This window comes from Balaenoptera physalus (assembly GCF_965194825.1).
Source record: "Balaenoptera physalus genome assembly, chromosome: 3".
Classification (NCBI taxonomy): Eukaryota; Metazoa; Chordata; class Mammalia; order Artiodactyla; family Balaenopteridae; genus Balaenoptera; species Balaenoptera physalus.
In genome coordinates, this window is record NC_138890.1 from 113314943 (window position 1) to 113334861 (window position 19919).

Sequence of the window (19919 nt, forward strand, 5' to 3'; positions counted from 1 at the left end):
AGAATTTTTCCACATGCTGTGTTTTCCATTGGTTTCTAGATAGGTGGTTAATTGATAGGGATTGTAGCTTTCAAGACAATGGCAAGGATTGGAGGGAGAAAGAAAAGTTTGGAAGGGCCTGGGTTTTTTTGTTTGTTTGTTTGGGTTTTTTTTTAACGTCTTTATTGGAATATAATTGCTTTACAATGGTGTGTTAGTTTCTGCTTCATAACAGAGTGAATCAGCTATACATATACATATATCCCCATATATCCTCCCTCTTGCGTCTCCCTCCCACCCTCCCTTATCCCACCCCTCTAGGTGGTCACAAAGCACTGAGCTGATCTTCCTGTGCTATGTGGCTGCTTCCCACTAGCTATCGATTTTACATTTGGTAGTGTATATATGTCCATGAAGGGCCTGGTTTTAAGCCTGATTTTGTAACCTTCTTAGTTAATTAAAGCCACATGCCAAGAAAATTTAACTCGAATAAAAGCCTTAGGAAAATGCTAGAATGTGTTCTCTAAGCTATGCTTTGTTCTCCCTTCCTGGATTCATGAGAGGGGAAAAAACTGATAAACAGCTGGTAGGTTTTCCCCACAGAGAAGAGACTCAGAGTCATAGGAATGTGGTAGAATTAGAACCTTTGACATCCATCCAGAGAGAAACTTTACACCAGGAGATGAAACACAGGTTGGTGACAGACTGGGAGCAGAGTGGAGAGGAGAGAAACACAAAGGAAATGGCAGCAGGTGAGACAACACCTTAGACCTGAATGAACAATTTGATGTACCAACGTTAAGCGGGCTCCTTAACGGAGCGGAGTCCTAAGGTGACTTAAAGTGATGGAGGGTTGCTAGTCCTGAGGACTCGACTGCACGCCATGGTCTCCAGAAACGCTTCCAAGGTCCAAGAGTGATTATGAGCATGCAGAACGCACATTGGGAAAAACGAGGACCCCCTATGGCGAGATAAGAAGCTATCAAAGTACATAAAATCCCATGTGTGCTTCTCCGCATTTTCTCTGTCAATAAACTCCATCCGCAAAAGGTTAAAGAATCCCACTAGTTCTAAAGGGAAAACTAAATTTCTGTCTCAGCAACTAATGGAAACTGAAAGTAAGTTCCATTTAAGACACGGGTTTCTTAAACTCTTAATTCTATTTCACACGGACTTGAATAAATCCTGTTGTAAATGTCTTGCCAAGCATTTTTTAAAAGACAAGCATGGAAAGCTTAAGGAGAGTTTAAAGGATAATAATAGGGATGCATAAAAGATAAGAAAAAGCTCTGGTACGCAGTTCAAGGAACTAGGATCTTCTTACTTGGTTGTTTGCTTGGACCAGAGAAAAAGGGTTAGGATCTGTCTTCAAGATTTAAAAAAAAAATAAAGAGAACCCATATTTATCAGATAATAGCTTCTTATATTTTATATTTTCTAGAGCAATTTGACAAATCATTCTTTTCTGCAGAAGAACCCCGTACAGATCATTAGGCCAATTTTACAAATTTACAGGCAGCACATACTGGAATCCAGACTAGAATTCAGGTTTCCAGATTTCTCTGCTCACGTGAGTCCTTTTTGACCCAGAAATTAAAGTGAAATGTGATGCTATTCTGAGGGGAGGAGAGAACAATGTCAAAAACAACAACAACAAAACCCAGCAGGATCAAATACTACACAGGTGAAAATAAGCACCAGCCTATGTGTCCAGGAAATCAGGAGGAGCCAAAAGGACTTTAAGTTGCTGTCCTAATTAAACTAAAGAGAGCATTCCCTATTTCATTTTGGCTGCCTTCGTGGGAAGTCTGAGCTTGTGAACTAACGCTGGTTTGTACCTGGTGGATGTTTGAGATTTCATAGCTTAGGCATTCAGAGGTCAACGGTGGCGGTGTGGCCAGCTAGAAGCAAATGGGGACCAATTAATAAGGACGAGACTAATATAAAAGGTATGTGGCCCACGGATTATATTCCCATTTGGTGATTTTTATAAAAGCATTTGCAAGGTCGAAGCAGTAGACGACTAATTTATCATTAAAAATAAATTTTTCATAGCTGCCAGCATGTCACATTGTGACTGAATTCTCTCTTCTTGTTCCCGGCACCACCCTCCCCAGAACCCACTGGCAGGGGAAGGCCCAGAAGCCTCCTTGTACTTAGGGGCCCCTGAGCGGTGGGGCTGCATCCCAATCCACCTGGGATAGTGGGGTCTGGGGTCCCGAGGCCTGGAGAATAGCGGGGGTTTTCTGACCTGTGACCGTGGACAGCACCAGCCCCAACTCCTGCCCTGGCCAGTGACCGGCGGAGACTGTTAATCACTGTCTGAATGCAGGAGGCACTGCAGTGGTTTCTGGAAGGGAGAAAGAGCTCTGCCCCACATCAACCTTTAGCAAATACAAATCCTTTGTCTAAGTGACACAGAGTCTAGGACGAAAGTAACTTTTCTAAGAGAAGACTTAGAGGAAGCAGTGTCAGTGCTAACATATGATACGCTCACTGTTTTGAGTCAGAAGTGGCTTTTTACTTTACACTTTTGAGCGGTCTGCATCCCAAGCGTTGGCCGGTGAGATGGGGAGGCTGTGAGATGGTTGGTTAGGAGCCTGAGCTGGGCAGCCAGCAGCCCGGGTGCGAAACCTGGTTCTGCCACTTGCCACCTGCATCATCTTGGGCAAACTGTTTCATCTCCAGCCTTCAATTTCCCCATCTACAAAGCTGGGATTATACCTTCCCTCTCTCAAAAGGCTGGAGTGAGGAGTAAAGGACTTAGTATTTGAAAACTGCTTAACAATACAGTATTGTTAAAGAATGTTTTGAAAACACTGGGAGCCTGTCATTCAGAATGCATCGTCGGAGAGGAAACTGCCTTCTAGGTGGGGGGTTAGGTTTTCAATTTCCCGTAAAAGATGGTATGTCCCATATTGTAACTAAGACAATCTCAAACCTCAGGCTGGCTCAGGGATCATTTGCCTGGAATCCCATCACCCCTCCTCCCAGCTCGTGCCAGGGGCACATCTCCCCTGGGAGTGGACATGGGGAAATCTCATCCAGCTGTGGTGAGGATTCGGGAGCGGGGCGTTTGTAAAGTCCTGGGCATCTTCAGGAGAGTGAGGTCAGGAAGCACCCACGTGTGGCAGAGAGTACTGTGGACAGGGAAGCACTCTTTCTCCTGAGAAAGCTCCAAGATCAGGCAACCCTACTCTGAAGGCTGCCTTGTGAGTGGAAAGAAGATCTGTGGCCCAGGAGCAGACACTGGGCAGTGCATGCGGACAGGGCAAGTCCTCCACGGCAGACTCGTAGGAGCGGGTATAGACAAGGAGGGGGCTGAGCCCGAGGAGAGGACAGGGCCGGAAGCAGGCGGAGAGCTGTCCGTCGAGGCGATGGGAGCTGCCTGTTCAGGAGCTGGTTCTTTTTCATGCATTTCATTCTCCCGCCCACAACAAAAGTCTGTACTGTGCTTGTCCTGGTCCAACCTCCGTTTCAGATTTGCAGCAAAGGATAAATCTGAACTTAGTGCTTTAATCTGAGGCTGGATTTTGCGTTTTACTAAGCAACGTCAACAAATTAAAAAATTTTAAAGGGCCCCCTGTCATCTGTCAAAATAAGAAACAGAAGAGATGAAATGATAAACTCCCATTTTAGGACACCCTGATCCCTGAGGTCTTTGAACACACTAAGCACTGGCCATCACAGCCGCACCCACTTTTCTGCCTCAGTAAGTCAACAGGGCATGGTCCCACTGTACCGCTGGCCTGGGGCTGCAGGCCCAAACCAAACCTAAGGATGCTCATGTGCTTCCTTACTGGGAAAAAGCCATCATCTCCTCTGTCAGATTTATAACCCCAACATCAATGTTACATAAAGGTTTTGCTTTTGTCTACATAAGCCCAGTATGGGTGTGTCCCCCTTCAGCAGGCTCACTGGGGCCATAGCGGGGACCACCCATCAGGTTCCTGCTTCCAAGGAACGGGGCACTGCAGGGGAGCGTGGAAAGAATTCTGAGCCAGACGTCAGAGCTGGGTCTGGCTCACTGCTGAACTTCTGAGTGGCCTGGAACTGTGTTTGTTATTCTGTAGCCACTGGTCACACGGGGCCAGAGGCTACTATTCTGGATGCTATGCAGGTAGAACATTTCCACCGCTATAGAAAGTTCACTGGGCAGTGCTGATCGAACCTCCCTGAGACCTAACGGCTTCACTGGTCAGATAGGGGTAATGGCATTTTGTCTGAAAGCCTGGGTTCAGCCCAGATGCACCCTCACAGGGCTCTACCGAGAGCAGCCATCCGCAGCGTTCTGAGGATCTATCTAGAACAGTTACTCTCACAGGAGTTACCTTCCGTAACCCCTCACAGTCACGAGGAGGAGTAAGTAGTACCATCCCCACGTCATAGAAGAAGAAAGGGAGGCCTGGGGGAGCTAAGCAGTTTGCTGACGCACGATAGGGCAGGGTTTCAATCCAGGCAACTTTGACTCTGAGGCCTGTGCTCTTACCCACATCGTCCTGCTTTTCCAACAAGATCCTGAAGGCCCCTCTGCTCGGGATCCATGGAACATGGACAGACGGCCTGGGTTCAGCTCCTACTAGGATTTTTGGAGGCGTATAAGAACTTTCACCTCTGCTGCTCTGAGTGACTACGGAGTGGGGCTGTGAGGGCTGCTAATTCCTGTCTGATACCCCAAACTACATTTATTTGTTAATTGTGTTCAGAAAGTGTTATAGAATATATTTTTTCAGGTTATATAATAATATTTATTTTCCGTTTAAAAGATTATTTTGGGCTACTCAAATACAATAGGCTTCATATTAGAATTTTTGAAAGCTGTTGTTTTCCCTAAGCACTCTCTCATTCTGACAATCAGTTGCGGATGATAAAAATTTACTAGGTTTGTCCTTTCTTTGTCCTTTCCTTGATACACGTATGGTAGTTAATCTAGTTTGTAAAGGATACAAGTAAGAATGACTATAAAGTGACACTGTCACCTCATAACTGCCTCCTTTTAAGTTGACCTATGTTTATACCCTACCATGCAGCTAATAGACAGTAGCATACAAATAGCATTATAGAATATATTTTTTAATAAAAAGACTAATAGGGTCTGTGTGAGTATGTGTATATGTGTATATATATTTCTATGATAAAGTATATATAAAACCCTCTTATAAATGTATACATACTTACACCCTTATGAATATAAATTTTAAAAGTATCATACACAATGTTAAAAGTAAAAGAACAAACTGGGGGAGGTAACAGAAATAAAAGCAAAAATAAACAAATGGGACCTAATCAAACTTACAAGATTTTGCACAGTAAAGGAAACCATAAGCAAAACGAAAAGACAACCTATGGACTGGTAGAAAATATTTGCAAATGATGCGACTGACAAGGGCTTAATTTCCAAAGTATGCAAACAGCTCATACAACTCAACAACAGAAAAACAACCCAATCAAAAAACTGGAAGAAGACCTAAATAGACATTTCTCCAAAGAAGACATACAGATGGTCAATAGACACATGAAAAGATGCTCAAAATCGCTAATTATTAGAGAAATGCAAATCAAAACTACAATGAGTAGTAGCCACCTCACACCTGTCAGAATGGCTATCATTGAAAAGTCTACAAATAATAAATGCTGGAGAGGGAGAAAAGGGAACCCTCCTATACTGTTAGTGGGAATGTAAGTTGGTACAGCCACTGTGGAAAACAATATGGAGGTTCCTCAAAAAACTAAAAATAGAGTTGCTGAATGATCCAGCAATCCCACTCCTGGGCATATACCTGGACAAAATTATAATTCTAAAAGATACATGCACCCCTATGTTAATAGAAGTACTATTCATAATAGCCAAGACATGGAAGCAACCTAAATGCCCATCGACATTTATGATGGACATTTATGAATGAAGAAGATGTGGTATATATATATATATACACACACACACACACAATGGAATATTACTCAGCCATAAGAAAAAATGAAATAATGCCATTTGCAGCAACATGGATGAACCTAGAGATTATCATACTAAATGAAGTAAGTCAGAAAGAGAAAGACAAATACCATATGATATCATTTATACATAGAATCTAAAATGTGACACAAATGAACCTATCTACAAAACAGAAACAGATTCACAGACATAGAGAACAAATTTGTGGTTGCCAAGAGGGAGGGGAGGTGGGAGAGGGATGGATTGGGAATTTGGGGTTAGCAGATACAAACTATTATATATAGAATGGGTAAACAACAAGGTCCTACTGTATAGCACAGGGAAGTATATTTAATATCCTGTGATAAACCATAATGGAAAAGAATATAAAAAAGAATGTATATATTGGGTAGGCCAAAAGTTACAGAAAAACCCAAATGAACTTTACGGCCAACCCAATATATGTATAACTGAATCACTTTGCTGTACAGCAGAAATTAACACAACATTGTAAATCAACTATAAAAATTTTTTTTTAAAAAGAACAAACTGGGGCTTCCCTGGTGGCGCAGTGGTTGAGAATCTGCCTGCCAATGCAGGGGACACGGGTTCGAGCCCTGGTCTGAAAAGATCCCACATGCCATGGAGCAACTGGGCCTGTGAGCCACAATTACTGAGCCTGCGCGTCTGGAGCCTGTGCTCCGCAACAAGAGAGACCGCGATAGTGAGAGGCCTGCGCACCGCGATGAGGCGTGGCCCCCGCTTGCCACAACTAGAGAAAGCCCTCGCACAGAAACGAAGACCCAACACAGCCATAAATAAATTAATTAATTATTAAAAAAAAAAAAAAAGAACTGGGGGAAAATGAATGTAATTGGCAGATAAAGGGCTTAATCCTGATATATAACAAGTATATAATATCAGTAAGAACAATACTAAAAGTAACAGAAAACTGAGCAATGCCCAGGAAGAGGGACACTTGACTGGGAGGGGCCTCTCTAGTGCCAGAAATGTTCCATTTCTTGCTCAGGGTGGGAGTTGTACAGGTGTGTTCATAGGTAAAAAGTCATTGAGTTATACCCATGTTCAGCGCCCTTTATTTGAAGTATGTAATATCTCAATAAAATGCAAAAAAAGCATATAAACTAAGGAGTTCTTCATCAGCAGCTAAATATTCTCTTGGTCCATCATACAATGAAGGTAAGAGGACTGAAGTGAGTTAGAAACGTAAGAGTTGAGTTATTTTGATAAAGTCTGTGAAATTACTCTTGCCAAGGCGACCTACACTTCCTGTACCATGAACAATAATGAAATAATCAGGCGGCGGTACTATTTTTCATAGATCTCATTAAATTGCTCTGTAGGCCATCCTTCCCCACCCTTTAGGGCAGGCACTAAAGTCATCCAGAAGCTTTACTTACAAGAACAATCTCTTCAATCAAAATGTCCAATCCAATATATTAATCGAAGTTCCATTTCAGTCCAGAATAAGCCGTTTCCCTCCTGCCTCTGCCTGGCCTGCCTCAAGCCTAGAAGCCCACATGGGAGTCCCCTTCTTCTCTCTCCACAACCTCCTCTCTGCTTTCTTGCTATCACTTCTGACCTTCCAGGGAAAGAAGGTAACCTGATGTTCTGGAGCAGGTGGAGCCTGGGCTGGTTCCTACTGGATGTGGTGGGTGGGACAGTGGCTAGCTCCCCCTTTTGTGGCACTTGTGGGATTTTTGGAGACCACTCTGCTGGAGACGTAAGGTCTGCTACCCCGACTCCGTCAATGTCTGGATTTTGCTCATGCTCACATCTACCCCAGTGTATGGCACACTCTGGGGCTCAGTTCTTATTAGTAAATGAATGAAGGAGGTGAGAAAACTGAAAAGGGAGTAACAATATTCCCTCCATAAACTCCTTTGGGAAGAAGATTTTTATGTAAGTAGGCCATTTCTGTCTGACCTTACACTTTTAAAACATGTAGGCTAATTCCCTCTAGCCTACAATTAAGAAAATAAATGACGGTTTCATTCTCAGCCACTTGTCATTTAGATGGTACTCCTTGTCTGATGAAGCAAGTCGTAACCTGCGGACACAGCTGCAGGCTCCTTTATCAGTGCCATTCCATGGTCTGTAAAATCCCACAAACAAGTGGACAGAGTATTTTTTTCAGAATTAGTTGATCAATAAGACAACTCAGGAAAATCAAAATTGCTATAGATTAAACAAACGAGACCTTCCACAGAGACTCGAGTGTAGATCTGAGCTGTTTATAGCCAGCCTCCAAGTCCCTCCCTGGCTGTGCACAGAGGACACAAGCAGAAACGCTAATTCAAAAATATACACGCACCCCAATGTTCATAGCGGCATTATTTGCAATTGCCAAGATATGGAAGCAACTTAATGTCCATCAACAGATGAATGGATAAAGAAGATGTGAAATATGCACACACACACACACACACACACACACAATGGAATATTAGCCATAAAAAAGAATGAAATTTTGCCATTTGTAGCAACATGGATGGACTTGGAGTGTATTAGACTAAGTGAAATAAGTCAGACAGAGAAAGACAAATACTGTATGATATCACTTATATGTGGAAACTAAAAAATACAACAACTAATGAATACAACACAAAAGAAGCAGACTCACAGATATAGAGAATACCCCAGTAGTTACCAGTGGGGAGAGGGAAGGAGGTGGGGGGCAATATAGGGGTAAGGGGCTAAGAGGTACAAACTAGTGTGTATAAAATATGCTATAAGGATATATTGTACAACATGGGGCATACAGCCAATATTTTATAATAGCTATAGAGTATAACCTTTAAAAATTGTGACTCACTATACTGTACACCTGTAACTTATAAAATATTGTACATCAACTATACTTCAATTAAAAAAATTTTTTTAAAAAGCTCTACAGTCCTGAAATATGCAGACACCTTGGAATTGTGTGACTGACACGTAAGGCTGTCTGGCAGGACACCCTTAAGAAGGGTGTGGACACCTAGTGAAAACACTCGCTTTACTCAGATTCTCTCTACACGCAGCCCTGATTTCTGGTCCACTAGTGGTTGTATTCTCTGTCTTGGCTGACTTTGGAAACTTTAAAGGCTAGAAAATGACTTCCTGGAGAGAATGAACAACAGCAACATTAAAATATAAACTCAACCACTATTACTGGGCCTCTACCATGTACTCAGCATTGCGGAGCCGATGAAAGGAGATACAAAGATCCCTGTCTGGACGGAGCTTCCAGGCTGGCTGGAGGGAGAGGAAGTGCGTATCTCTCCTGGCCTCAGCTGGAAGGGGTATAGTCATAGGCACCTATGCTGTACTTTACGTCCTTCATGCTTCTTAATCCAACGTCACCTTTAATTCTCACCACTTCCTTAGGTGAGGTAAAACAGGGATGGTTGTTCTCTTTTTTAGAGGAGGAAATGAGCGCCCAGAGAGACTGAGTGACCAGCTCAGGGCCCCAGGGAAGATACAGTGGCGGAGCTGGAAGGAAACCACAGGTCGTCCCCGACTCTGGGCTGCCGCTTCTCCTGCTGGTCCATAGACAGGGCATACGGGAGAAACTCAGCTCGGCCTTGTGGCTGCACTTTCAACATGCAAGGAAAAAACTGAGTGAAAAAGCACAACAAAATGAGGAGCAATTAGGGCAGAGTATGTTCACAGATGAAAATGTTTAGAATCAGGAAAAAAAGGAAACATTTTAGCCTTACCAAATACTAAAGAAAAGGCTAGAAGTTTCCAGGAGAAGAAATGGCATTCTAGCACTACCTTTGGGGGGATGGGGAGAGTTGAAGGAGACATCCTAGGGAAATTTTATATCTCTGGAGAACTAACACCCATACTTCTGCAACTCTTTATTTCTCCTGAAATAAGTTCAGGGTAGCATCTGCCGATATTAGTTACCTTTGATGAGAAATGAGAAATAAATGCATGATATCCAATACTTTGTAGAAGACTCGATTTTCTAGATCATTTGGAGACAAATTTACATCTTGTGTCACTGTGGCTTTTCTGTTTTCTACAAATTGCAGTGGTGTCCCTACTTAGTCTACCATGTGAGAAAAAATGCAATTGTTAGCATGCTGCACTGCTTTGTGAAATGAGGACAACTCCCTACTCATTTTTTAAAAAGCTACTACTTCAGGTAGCCACAATAATGCTACATTCTTCCTTATATGGACTCAACTGGTACTGAATGAATCAGTTAACAAAACCCCTCTTGTCCCAGCCCTTCATGTGTGATGTGAAAACCAAAGACAACAAAGATGAGGGTTAACTGGCAGAGTCAGATTATAGCCCAAGTTTTCTGACCAGCAGTCTCATCTCACAGCTGGACGTTGCCTTTGGAAGAGTAGAGACCTTTAGATAAACCTGACATATATACACTACCAAACGTAAAATAGATAGCTAGTGGGAAGCAGCCGCATAGCACAGGGAGATCAGCTCGGTGCTTTGTGACCACCTAGAGGGGTGGGATAGGGAGGGTGGGAGAGAGGGAGATGCAAGAGGGAAGAGATATGGGAACATAAGTATATGTATAACTGATTCACTTTGTTATAAAGCAGAAACTAACACACCATTGTAAAGCAATCCTACTCCAATAAAGATGTTAAAAAAAAAAAAACCTGAATAAAGGCATCAAGCTGTGCTGTTAATCCTTTAAACACCGTGGTGGTCACCCTGCTTAGGGTCCCTCAAGTCAGGGTACACACTCCCACCTCCTCTAACTCACCTGGCTGGGGCTGTGCCACAGTGGTGAGAGGAGATGCTGGGCACACAATGGGGCCTCTAGGACCGTGAGCTGAACCAGCTCTGTCCACTGGAACTGTTTACTAATCCATTACCAAGAGCCTGCCTTGACCTGCTCTTGGAAACAACCCACTAAATTGATTCCTCTTTCCATTAAGACATTATGACTGGTCTGGTCTCTATAATGGTCACATAGGAAACGTAATGAATTTGGAGAAAGAGTACATTTTAATTGTAATTACATTTAAAATAAAATGTAATTAAAATTGAATTTAATTACATTTTACTTGCAATGTCAGTTGGATAAATAAAGGTTTTGTTTAAAATCCATTACCATATGAAACTCTATAATGGTGCTATGCCCTTACTGCTCTACAAAATTCAGAAGAGAGAATTAAAAGGAAAGCACTTACTTTCCCAAAATAGTCAAATAGCAACTTCTCTTGTAAGTATTGTTTACCAACTGGCAAGTAAAACCTAAAGTCTAAACCTTGGATCCAGGCCATGGTAATTTAAAGCACTCTGGCTTTGGAATGGACAGACCTGGGCTCAAGTCAAGCCTAAAGCAAATCAGTAAAGGGAGGAAAGGAGACCTGGACACTGACACCAGCAAAGAAAGTCCTAAAGCACCTGCCAAGAAGCAGAAATGTTACAGAAACACCCTGCACCTCACGCGCTTACACAGAGGACGATGGAGAACTCGGCTGAATGAGGAAGGTGACAGGCTGTGCACATGATGAAGTTATGCCAGGACCATCGAATGCTAACCGCAGATCCCCGCAATCCACTCACTCGTGCAGGGAAGGTAAGAAAAGACAAATGAGTGAGTGGTAAGAACTGCCTTTGGCACATCGGGGTCTAAATTTTATACCGTAATCCTGACAGGAGAATAGACTGGATGCCTGAGCAATTTGTACCATCCACACATGTAGAGATGTACCCCCTGATGTGGAAAGGGTCTGGGAAGCTGGGCTTCCCAGTGTGGTTCCCTAATTGGAATTGATTACAAAGTGCTTTCCCATGTGTGAGCACATCTGAAGTAACAGGCTGCAAAGTATCTGAACTGTCCGAACAAAAGATAACACCTAGGGGCTTTTTGGATTAGAACTAAAGGCCACCAGGACAATCTGAATAAAGAGATTCTTGCTTTCACATCAATCCATTTTCTACTCCAAGGGCTTGGTGCTATTCAACTTGATATTGCCTGTATGCACACATGTATACATGCATGTACAAGGTAGCTATCAAATCAGACGATAACATTTTGCTCTAAATCTCTTAATTATAAGTGACGGATTCAGCACACCAATCTCTTCCCATCATGAATTCTCTCTACCAAAAGTAAAATAACCCCAGCCTACTGTAATTTGACTTGTGGTACTTTTCCAGCTACTATAAGAGTTATATGTGAATTGTGAGGGATCCCTGTTTGAGATTTGAAAAACAGGGCACTGGACTTCCCTGGTGGTGCAGTGGTTAACAGTCCGTCTTCCAATGCAGGGGACACGGGTTCAAGCCCTCATCCGGGAGGATCCCACATGCCACGGAGCAGCTAAGCCCATGGGCCACAACTACTGAGCCTGCAAGCCACAACTACTGAGCCCACGTGCCGCAACTGCAGAGGCCACCGTGATGAGAGGCCCATGCACCGTGGTGAGGAGTGGCCCCTGCTTACAGCAACTGGAGGGAGCCCGTGCACAGAAACGAAGACCCAACGCAGCCAAGAATAAAAACAAATAAATACATAAATTTATAAAAAAAAGAAAAAGAGGGCTTCCCTGGTGGCGCAGTGGTTGAGAATCTGCCTGCCAATGCAGGGGACACGGGTTCGAGCCCTGGTCTGGGAAGATCCCACATGCCGCGGAGCAACTAAGCCCATGAGCCACAACTGCTGAGCCTGCGCGTCTGGAGTCTGTGCTCCGCAACAAGAGAGGCCACGATAGTGAGAGGCCCGCGCACCGCGATGAAGAGTGGCCCCCGCTCGCCGCAACTAGAGAAAGCCCTCACACAGAAACGAAGACCCAACACAGCCAAAAATAAATAAATAAATAAATAAATTTATAAAAAAAAAAAAAAAAAAAAAAAAAAAAAGAAAAAGAAAAAGAGGGCACTGGGGATTGATAAAAGGAAAGTGAGGCTGATGGGGAAGCAGGGTTAGAGCTCCTGAGGGAAGATGTGGAGGAGAGGAGGGAGCTGGGGCCAGGGAAACCTGGGCTGTGACTTTGAGTCTTGGCATGAACTTGCAGGGGCCAAGCTGTGACTGGGGAAGAGAGCAAATTAGCATCTGCTCAGTTTTGTCTATCGAAGCTACTCTGCATCTCTAAGCCACTGTCGGATCCAGGAATCAGAAGTCAAGACTCTGAGTCAAAACCCAGAGATGATGGGATGGACGGTCAAGTGCAAGAGAAATATCACTATCATGTTTTATCTGCAATGAGGCAAAAGGGATTCAAAGCAGCTCACTGAGACTGTGCAAAAGAGAGACTAGACATTTCCAATGAGCTAAGGATGGTTCTCAGAATTTGGGTCATACAGGATCCATTTTTATTTACTAAAGACGTGTAAGATGAAATGTTTACATACTTTATTTAATGTGCTGTCTTTGTTTTTATTTTAATTAGTATTTAAGAGTTGTCACAGGCTAACTGGTGGTGAGGTCCAAATCCCACTTGTTCCAATTAGTGAATTGTCTTGCCACAGGGGTTTCAGAAGCCTGGCCCTCGTGTGACTCTCTCTGATGAGCGTTCATTACCAAGGGCCAGGCGGTAGACCTCTGAAAATATAATGAAGTGAGCCATGGGAATTCCTTGCATTTTTTTCTTTTTCTCTACTCATTAGCTAACTCACATTTTATGTTTCCCGTGTTCTGATCTGAGCCATGAAGGGCCCCCTTCTCTCCCTCAAACTCTCCTTGCTGGGTGCTAGCCAGCCAGTGTCCAGGAGGGCCCACCCTTTATTTGGCAGTGGGGGCATTGTTTGGCACAATTCATGCCTTGAATCAATGAAGCAAAGGGGGACCTTGCTTCATTTTGTGAGATGGTGAAATCCATATAAATTCTATAAACTTGCACTGAAAACGCACAAATAGATAACAAGCAGGTGTCCTGTCAGCATGATGCAATTTAAAAACAGTACATTAGACTCTTGAACAACACAGATTTGAACTGCATGGGTCCACTTGTATGTGGATGTTTTTCAATAGTAAGTTCTACAGTACTGCACAATCTGCAGTTGGTTGAATCCTCAGACGTGGAGGAACAACATATATCACATGACCATGGGTACAGAGGGCCAACTATAAGTTATATGCAAATTATCCACTGCGCAGAGGGCTGGTGCTCCTAACCATCACATTCAAGAGACAACTGTACTAGAAACCAAAACGTCAAAGGGCATGAGGCAAAGTATCTTCTGAATCGGGCTGAGAAAACACTCCCTGACCAGACACCAGAGTGTCTGGTACCAGAATGCTGCTTACTTCCAGGGGCACCTGCCGTTTAATTCCAGGAGGTACCACCCCAGCTGAGCCAACTCCACTTACAGAGAGGGCCCTGTGAACAGTGCTCCCGGGTGGCAGGGGACAGTGGCCCTGCCACAGCTCTAGTGCCCACAGTGGGTGCTGTTGCCTGAGAGATGAGGGAAGAGGGGAGCCCTGCTTGATCTCTTGTGTCGTGCCCTTTGTAGATCTGAAACAGCAGATGTTAGCAGTACACATTAGTTTGCTTTGATCTGTATGCCCACCCTCCAGTTTCTTCCCTTCCTATGTTCCAATTTCAAGGTTTCAAACTCCAACTCCAAAGAATCAGAAGGCGTTGTAATGATTTAAAAAGTTGGTTTTAAAAAAAAATCCTTGAAAGTCATTACCGAGGCCACTGAATTACCTGTGCGTGCTTTGAGACCCAGTGACGGAGGACGTTCAGTACGCGATTGGTGGCTGTTCTACGTATGATAAACTCTTTGTCACATGTTCTCTCGGTGTTGTTAAATCCTTAGGAGGAAAAGAAACACACACATGTTGTAGTTAAAGCCACTCCCCAGGGACCTGGAAAAGGTCACTTATTTTGGGACATTGGTTAATGAAACTCACAAATGACACATCTTGGCAGAGGAGCAAGTGGCTTCAGACTGCTGTGGGTTCTGCTTACTTACCTACTATACCCTCAGCAGCGAGGCCACCACATAGTTACAGGTGCAATTAAATGAATAATGTGCACATATTTGTTAAAGGCCACTGATTGAAGCTAAAGCCGGTCTAGTGACACTTCCATGTGTGCCTGTCTTGTTATATAATATAAAGCCAAGAAGGAGTTTTAACAAAGTGTTTGAATCAACATTAGTTTATACTTTTGCTCCAAAGGCATTATATAACCACAAACATTTTCAATATCTGTAGATGGATGAGCCTTGGCTCACAGATGATACAAATACTTTCTCGTGCACCCATGTATTGAGAAGCAGTATAGCACAGTGGTTAAGAACATGAACTCCACAGCCAGACTGTCTGGGTTCAAATTCCTGTTCTCCTACTACGTAAGTTATGGCTCCTCTTTGGTGACCAGTTTCCTCATGTCCTGCATGGGATAAGTGTACCAACCTCAGAGACTTGTTTGGAGATTAAGTTAGTGCATGTTAAGCATTTAGAATGGCACTTGAGAAAACAGTGGGAGCTTATTAAAGTCACCAATAACCTCCCTGTCTCTATACTCAAGGGATATCTATCATCTCTCCATAGGAAATCTCATCTAATGATCACCTATAAAAAATTACTCACATATTTATGTCCCAAGATTTCTTCTCCGAACTCTAGACCCATATATCCAACTGCCTCTTGATATTTTCCTCTTAGATGTTTCAAAAAACTCAAACTCAGTATGTGCAAAAGAAAAACCGATGGCCTTTCCACCAAACCTTGTCCTTTTCCAATGTTCCCCATCTCAGTAAAGGAACACCATCAGCCTTCCAGTTACATAAGCCTGAAACTTTGGAATTGTTCTTAGACCATCTCTCTTCTTCTCCCTGATAACTTTACTTGCAAAATAAATCTCAAATCTGTCCATGTCATCATATCCACAAAGCCAAAACTGGCATCGAGCTCCAGCAATTATCATCTGGTCCACTGACAATAGCCTCCTAACTAGTTTCATTGTCACTCCTGCCTCCTCAAATCTGTTCTCTTTTCTGAAGTCAGAAAGATCTTCCAAAGGGCAAATTAGATGTGTCATTCCCCTGTTTAAAGCCCTTCAATGACTCAGGATAAATACAAAACTCCTTAACACAGCCTACAACGTTGTCCATGGTTTGGCTCTTAGCTCCCTCTCAGCCTTTTCTGAGACCATATTCTTCTCACTATTTCCTCTTCCATTTAACCACCCTTCTTTCAGCCCCTCATCCTCACCCCAGCACCTTTGCATATACCGTCTTTCACTCAGTGAAAGCCACTCTTATTTCACTTCCCCAAATGAGCCCTTCCTGGCTTGAGCTGGGTAAATCCCCCATCACACATCTCACAGCAACATGCACGTTTACTTTCTGACACTTGCTACATTTGCAATTTTACATTTATTTATGTGATGATTTGTGTCCTCCATGAAGATAAGGATCAGATATGTTTTTGCTGAGCGTGAGCACATATGCGGCATGTAGCAGATGCTGGACACAATATATATTTGCTGAATGAATGAACAAAAGCTTGGATAGTAGGAACTAACTATTTATTTGAATATGCTACAAATGTAAGGATGATTCAGTGAAAGACTGAACGAACAGTCATCAGAACCCATGAATGAGTTAGACGAAAAAGTCCATGAGCTTCTAAAGGGCAGGGACCCCTTCTCCATACTCCTCTTTGACGGTAGACAGGCATCTTCCACCCACTAGCAGACACTGTCAGAGGACGATGATGTGCTCTTGGCAGACTAGATATCTTGAAAAAATCTTTTGCTATTAGAAGCTTAGAAATTCTGGGTAAAATATAATAAATATCTTTTTAAATGCATAGCTGAGTTCTCAAGAAAATAAGGAATTTTCCAGGGTCAAACACACAGAGAGATCTGAAAACCAGAACTAAGCCTCTGAATTATTGCTGTCTGCCTTAAGAGGAGAGCAGTTTACCAGTCTTGGTAACAGGAGACGTGGATTGTAAATCCACGTGATTCAGGAGACGAAGGCCCAGGAAGTGTGAGTGACAGAATTAGAACTGAGACTCCCACATAAAGTTGGAACTCTCGAAAGACCATCCCCTCTGCCCAAGAGAGGATTAGGAAAAGAAATTCTCCAACCTGCAAAAGGAGACAGTTAAGAAACTTGACTGTCTTAGCCTGGATCTCAGTGAGGGTGAAACAAAGGCTCCCTGAGAACTGATAACCACAGGAGCACCTCATGTAGGTTTGAAGCCCAGATTGAACCACTACTGGCTGGCCCCAGCCAGGGATAACTCTGGAGGCCCTGACAAAAGCACACACAAAACCTCTCCGGAGGGACAAACGCTCGCCCTCAGCCTATACTGGATGACCAACAAGAAAGGCCTCTGAAGAAAACCTCACAATCCCAAAGTACAAAACACACAAGCCATCCACCATGAACACGGGTCTGTAGACACAGGGATCAGGAGCTCCCCACCTCACCCCCCCTCCACCACCAAGAATTTCAGAAACTAGAACTATGCAATAGTTCTAGTTCAAATATCCTAAAATTAGGATGTTTATAAAGTCTAAAGATATAAAAGTAGGAACTGAAAACATGTGAAAAGAATTTAAAATATTTCAAGTCAAATTTTACAAGAACCACATAAAATGTCTTCAAATTAATGGAATTATTCTTTCAATTACTGCTGACAAATAGACAAGTTGAAATTTAAAACGTGGATAGATATTATAAATAAATACAGGTTAGACCCAGTTGAATAAAGAAAGAGTAAACTGTAAAGAGATCTGAAAAATAGATCTGAGAAAATTACCCAAATGCAGTACAAAGAGCTAAAGAGGTAGAAAACAAACACATATAAATGGAATGTAAAAAAAAAAAAAAAAAATGGTTCTGAAGAACCTAGGGGCAGGACAGGAATAAAGAACGCAGACGTAGAGAATGGACTTGAGGACACGGGGAGGGGGAAGGGTAAGCTGGGACGAAGTGAGCGAGTGGCATTGACATACACACACTACCAAATGTAAAATAGATAGCTAGTGGGAAGCAGCCGCATAGCGCAGGGAGATCAGCTCGGTGCTTTGTGACCACCTAGAGGGGTGGGATAGGGAGGGTGGGAGGGAGACACAAGAGGGAGGAGATATGGGGATGTATGTATACGTATAGCTGATTCACTTTGTTATACAGCAGAAACTAACAACACTGTAAAGCAATTATACTCCAATATAGATGTTAAAAAAAATAAAAAAGTAAAGAGGTAGAAAACAGGAAAGAGGGGAGACTGGCTGTCTGATTGGGAGCGTGGCCCCACGTGCTATATTACAGCAAGACCATCCGTATCAGCTGAGCACATGAGAGCACAGTTAAGGCAACTTCAGTTAATGACTGGGCAGCAGCCCCGTTTATAAAACTTGATCTATCAGGATTTACTACAGGTATGCCCCTCAGATAGATAGTTTATGTATCTGGTTTAGGGAATTTCTAAATTGGTGGTTTAAATAGAATTGACAGAGTATTTCTAAGATCAAAGACCTCCATCTGTTGATCAAGCAGTGAAAAAGATTCCCATTTTTCACAGATTTTAAAGCTCTGTGATGAGAGCAACAATTTTCTGCAACTTGTCAGATTTCCTCCTTATTGCAAACCACCATCTAAGCTGGGGGCTGCTTGGGCAATATTTATTTCTGAATTTAAACATGAACCACATAGCGAATTGGTGGCAATATCCATGTAGAAGGCATTCTGTCATAAAATAATGGATCTACCCCCAAGAAGTTCTTATGCCATTTTTTGGAAGAGCAAAGTGTCACAGCACAACCAAACTCCACAGACACCAGGAGAGTTTGTTTTACTAACATCACACATCTGGAATACTGTCACCCCGAGATTCCTGCCTTTCCAATTTATGCATGTCTTTTTTTCAGTTGTAGGCACTGGTCAAACAAGCTAATCTGGGTTAAAAAGCCATCTGGAAAAGTGATAAGAACCAAATCACCGTATGTGTGAATTTAAGAATGAGATTCAACTTTATGGTCCTTCCCCCAGACACCTTGTGAGTCATTCTCTCCCTTATAGCAATTGGTAGATGCAACATCTCTCTGATTGAACTATACACTCCCTGGTGAAGGGATTTTATCTCAGGCATCTTTGTAGGCCCTTCAGCTTTGCACACAGGCACTCAGCAGTTATTTTTCTTAACAAAAATTGCAGCACTCCCAATGAAAACTATTTGAAAGTGTCTGCAGATGCTATGTATCTGAATTAAGGGCATTTTCCCACCATATTGCTATGATGACTATGTATTTGAAATCTATCACAAGCAGGACATACAATAAAGTAGTGGGGAGGGAGGCAAGGAAATTTTAAAATAGAGAAAAGGAGGAAATTTTTCATTTTATACTTCAAATGATGTGATACTTAGCTAACTTCACTGCCTACTTTGTAAGAGGCAAGTAAAATAATGGTGAGATGGAAATAAGACTACATGTAGGTGGATTATGGGCTTGTCCAGTTAGAGCTGAGGACAAACTGTCAAAGACAAGGAATTCTTGAACATGGGAAGGTATTTTAACATCTAAAGTAGATCGCCAAGAAGTGGACCATGGAGTTGTTGTTAATGCCAACAAAGCATCTTTAGGCCATCCTCTGACTTGGTGAGGAAAGTTAGAGTACAATCAGGAAGAGCCAAAAAGCACAGAGATAATATTGATGTCAGTGGTCCATGGTGATGGGCTGCCTGGAAGGAAAAGTAAATGCTAACTATTGGTTACTTTAACCACGCTTCTAGAACCTGTTTCTTATTGTGAATAATTTTATCCCCAGTACCTGGCATTGTAGGTCTTAATAAATTTAGGCTTATTGAATGCATTGAGATCACGTTAATGACTATATCAGTGAGGCAATTAAGAAAAATGCCACAACAGTGATGAATAATTTTTTACAATATACAAATGGGACTCAATCTCTCCAATAACATCAATGTTATCCATGTGCTTTACTTTGTCCAGTAGATATCTTTCTTTAAAAATCATGTGCAGTACAAAATCATATAATTGGTTTGTACATTTCTGTATTGGATTACAACTGTATTTCTACTCTGGTTGTT

At 42.6% G+C, this 19919-nt stretch overlaps 1 protein-coding gene across 5 annotated transcripts in view; it reads right to left on the minus strand.

The window, feature by feature from the left end:
• Window positions 1–19919, minus strand: part of RASGRF2 (Ras protein specific guanine nucleotide releasing factor 2) — a gene marked incomplete at its 5' end in the record, with an annotated part of 237048 nt that overhangs the window by 41674 nt on the left and 175455 nt on the right. For all 5 annotated transcript variants that reach the window (XM_082458029.1, XM_082458028.1, XM_082458030.1 and 2 more), the window contains one exon: window positions 14554–14660. In XM_082458029.1, the coding sequence (XP_082314155.1) occupies window positions 14554–14660 (107 nt within the window). The remainder of the gene's footprint in view (window positions 1–14553; window positions 14661–19919) is intronic.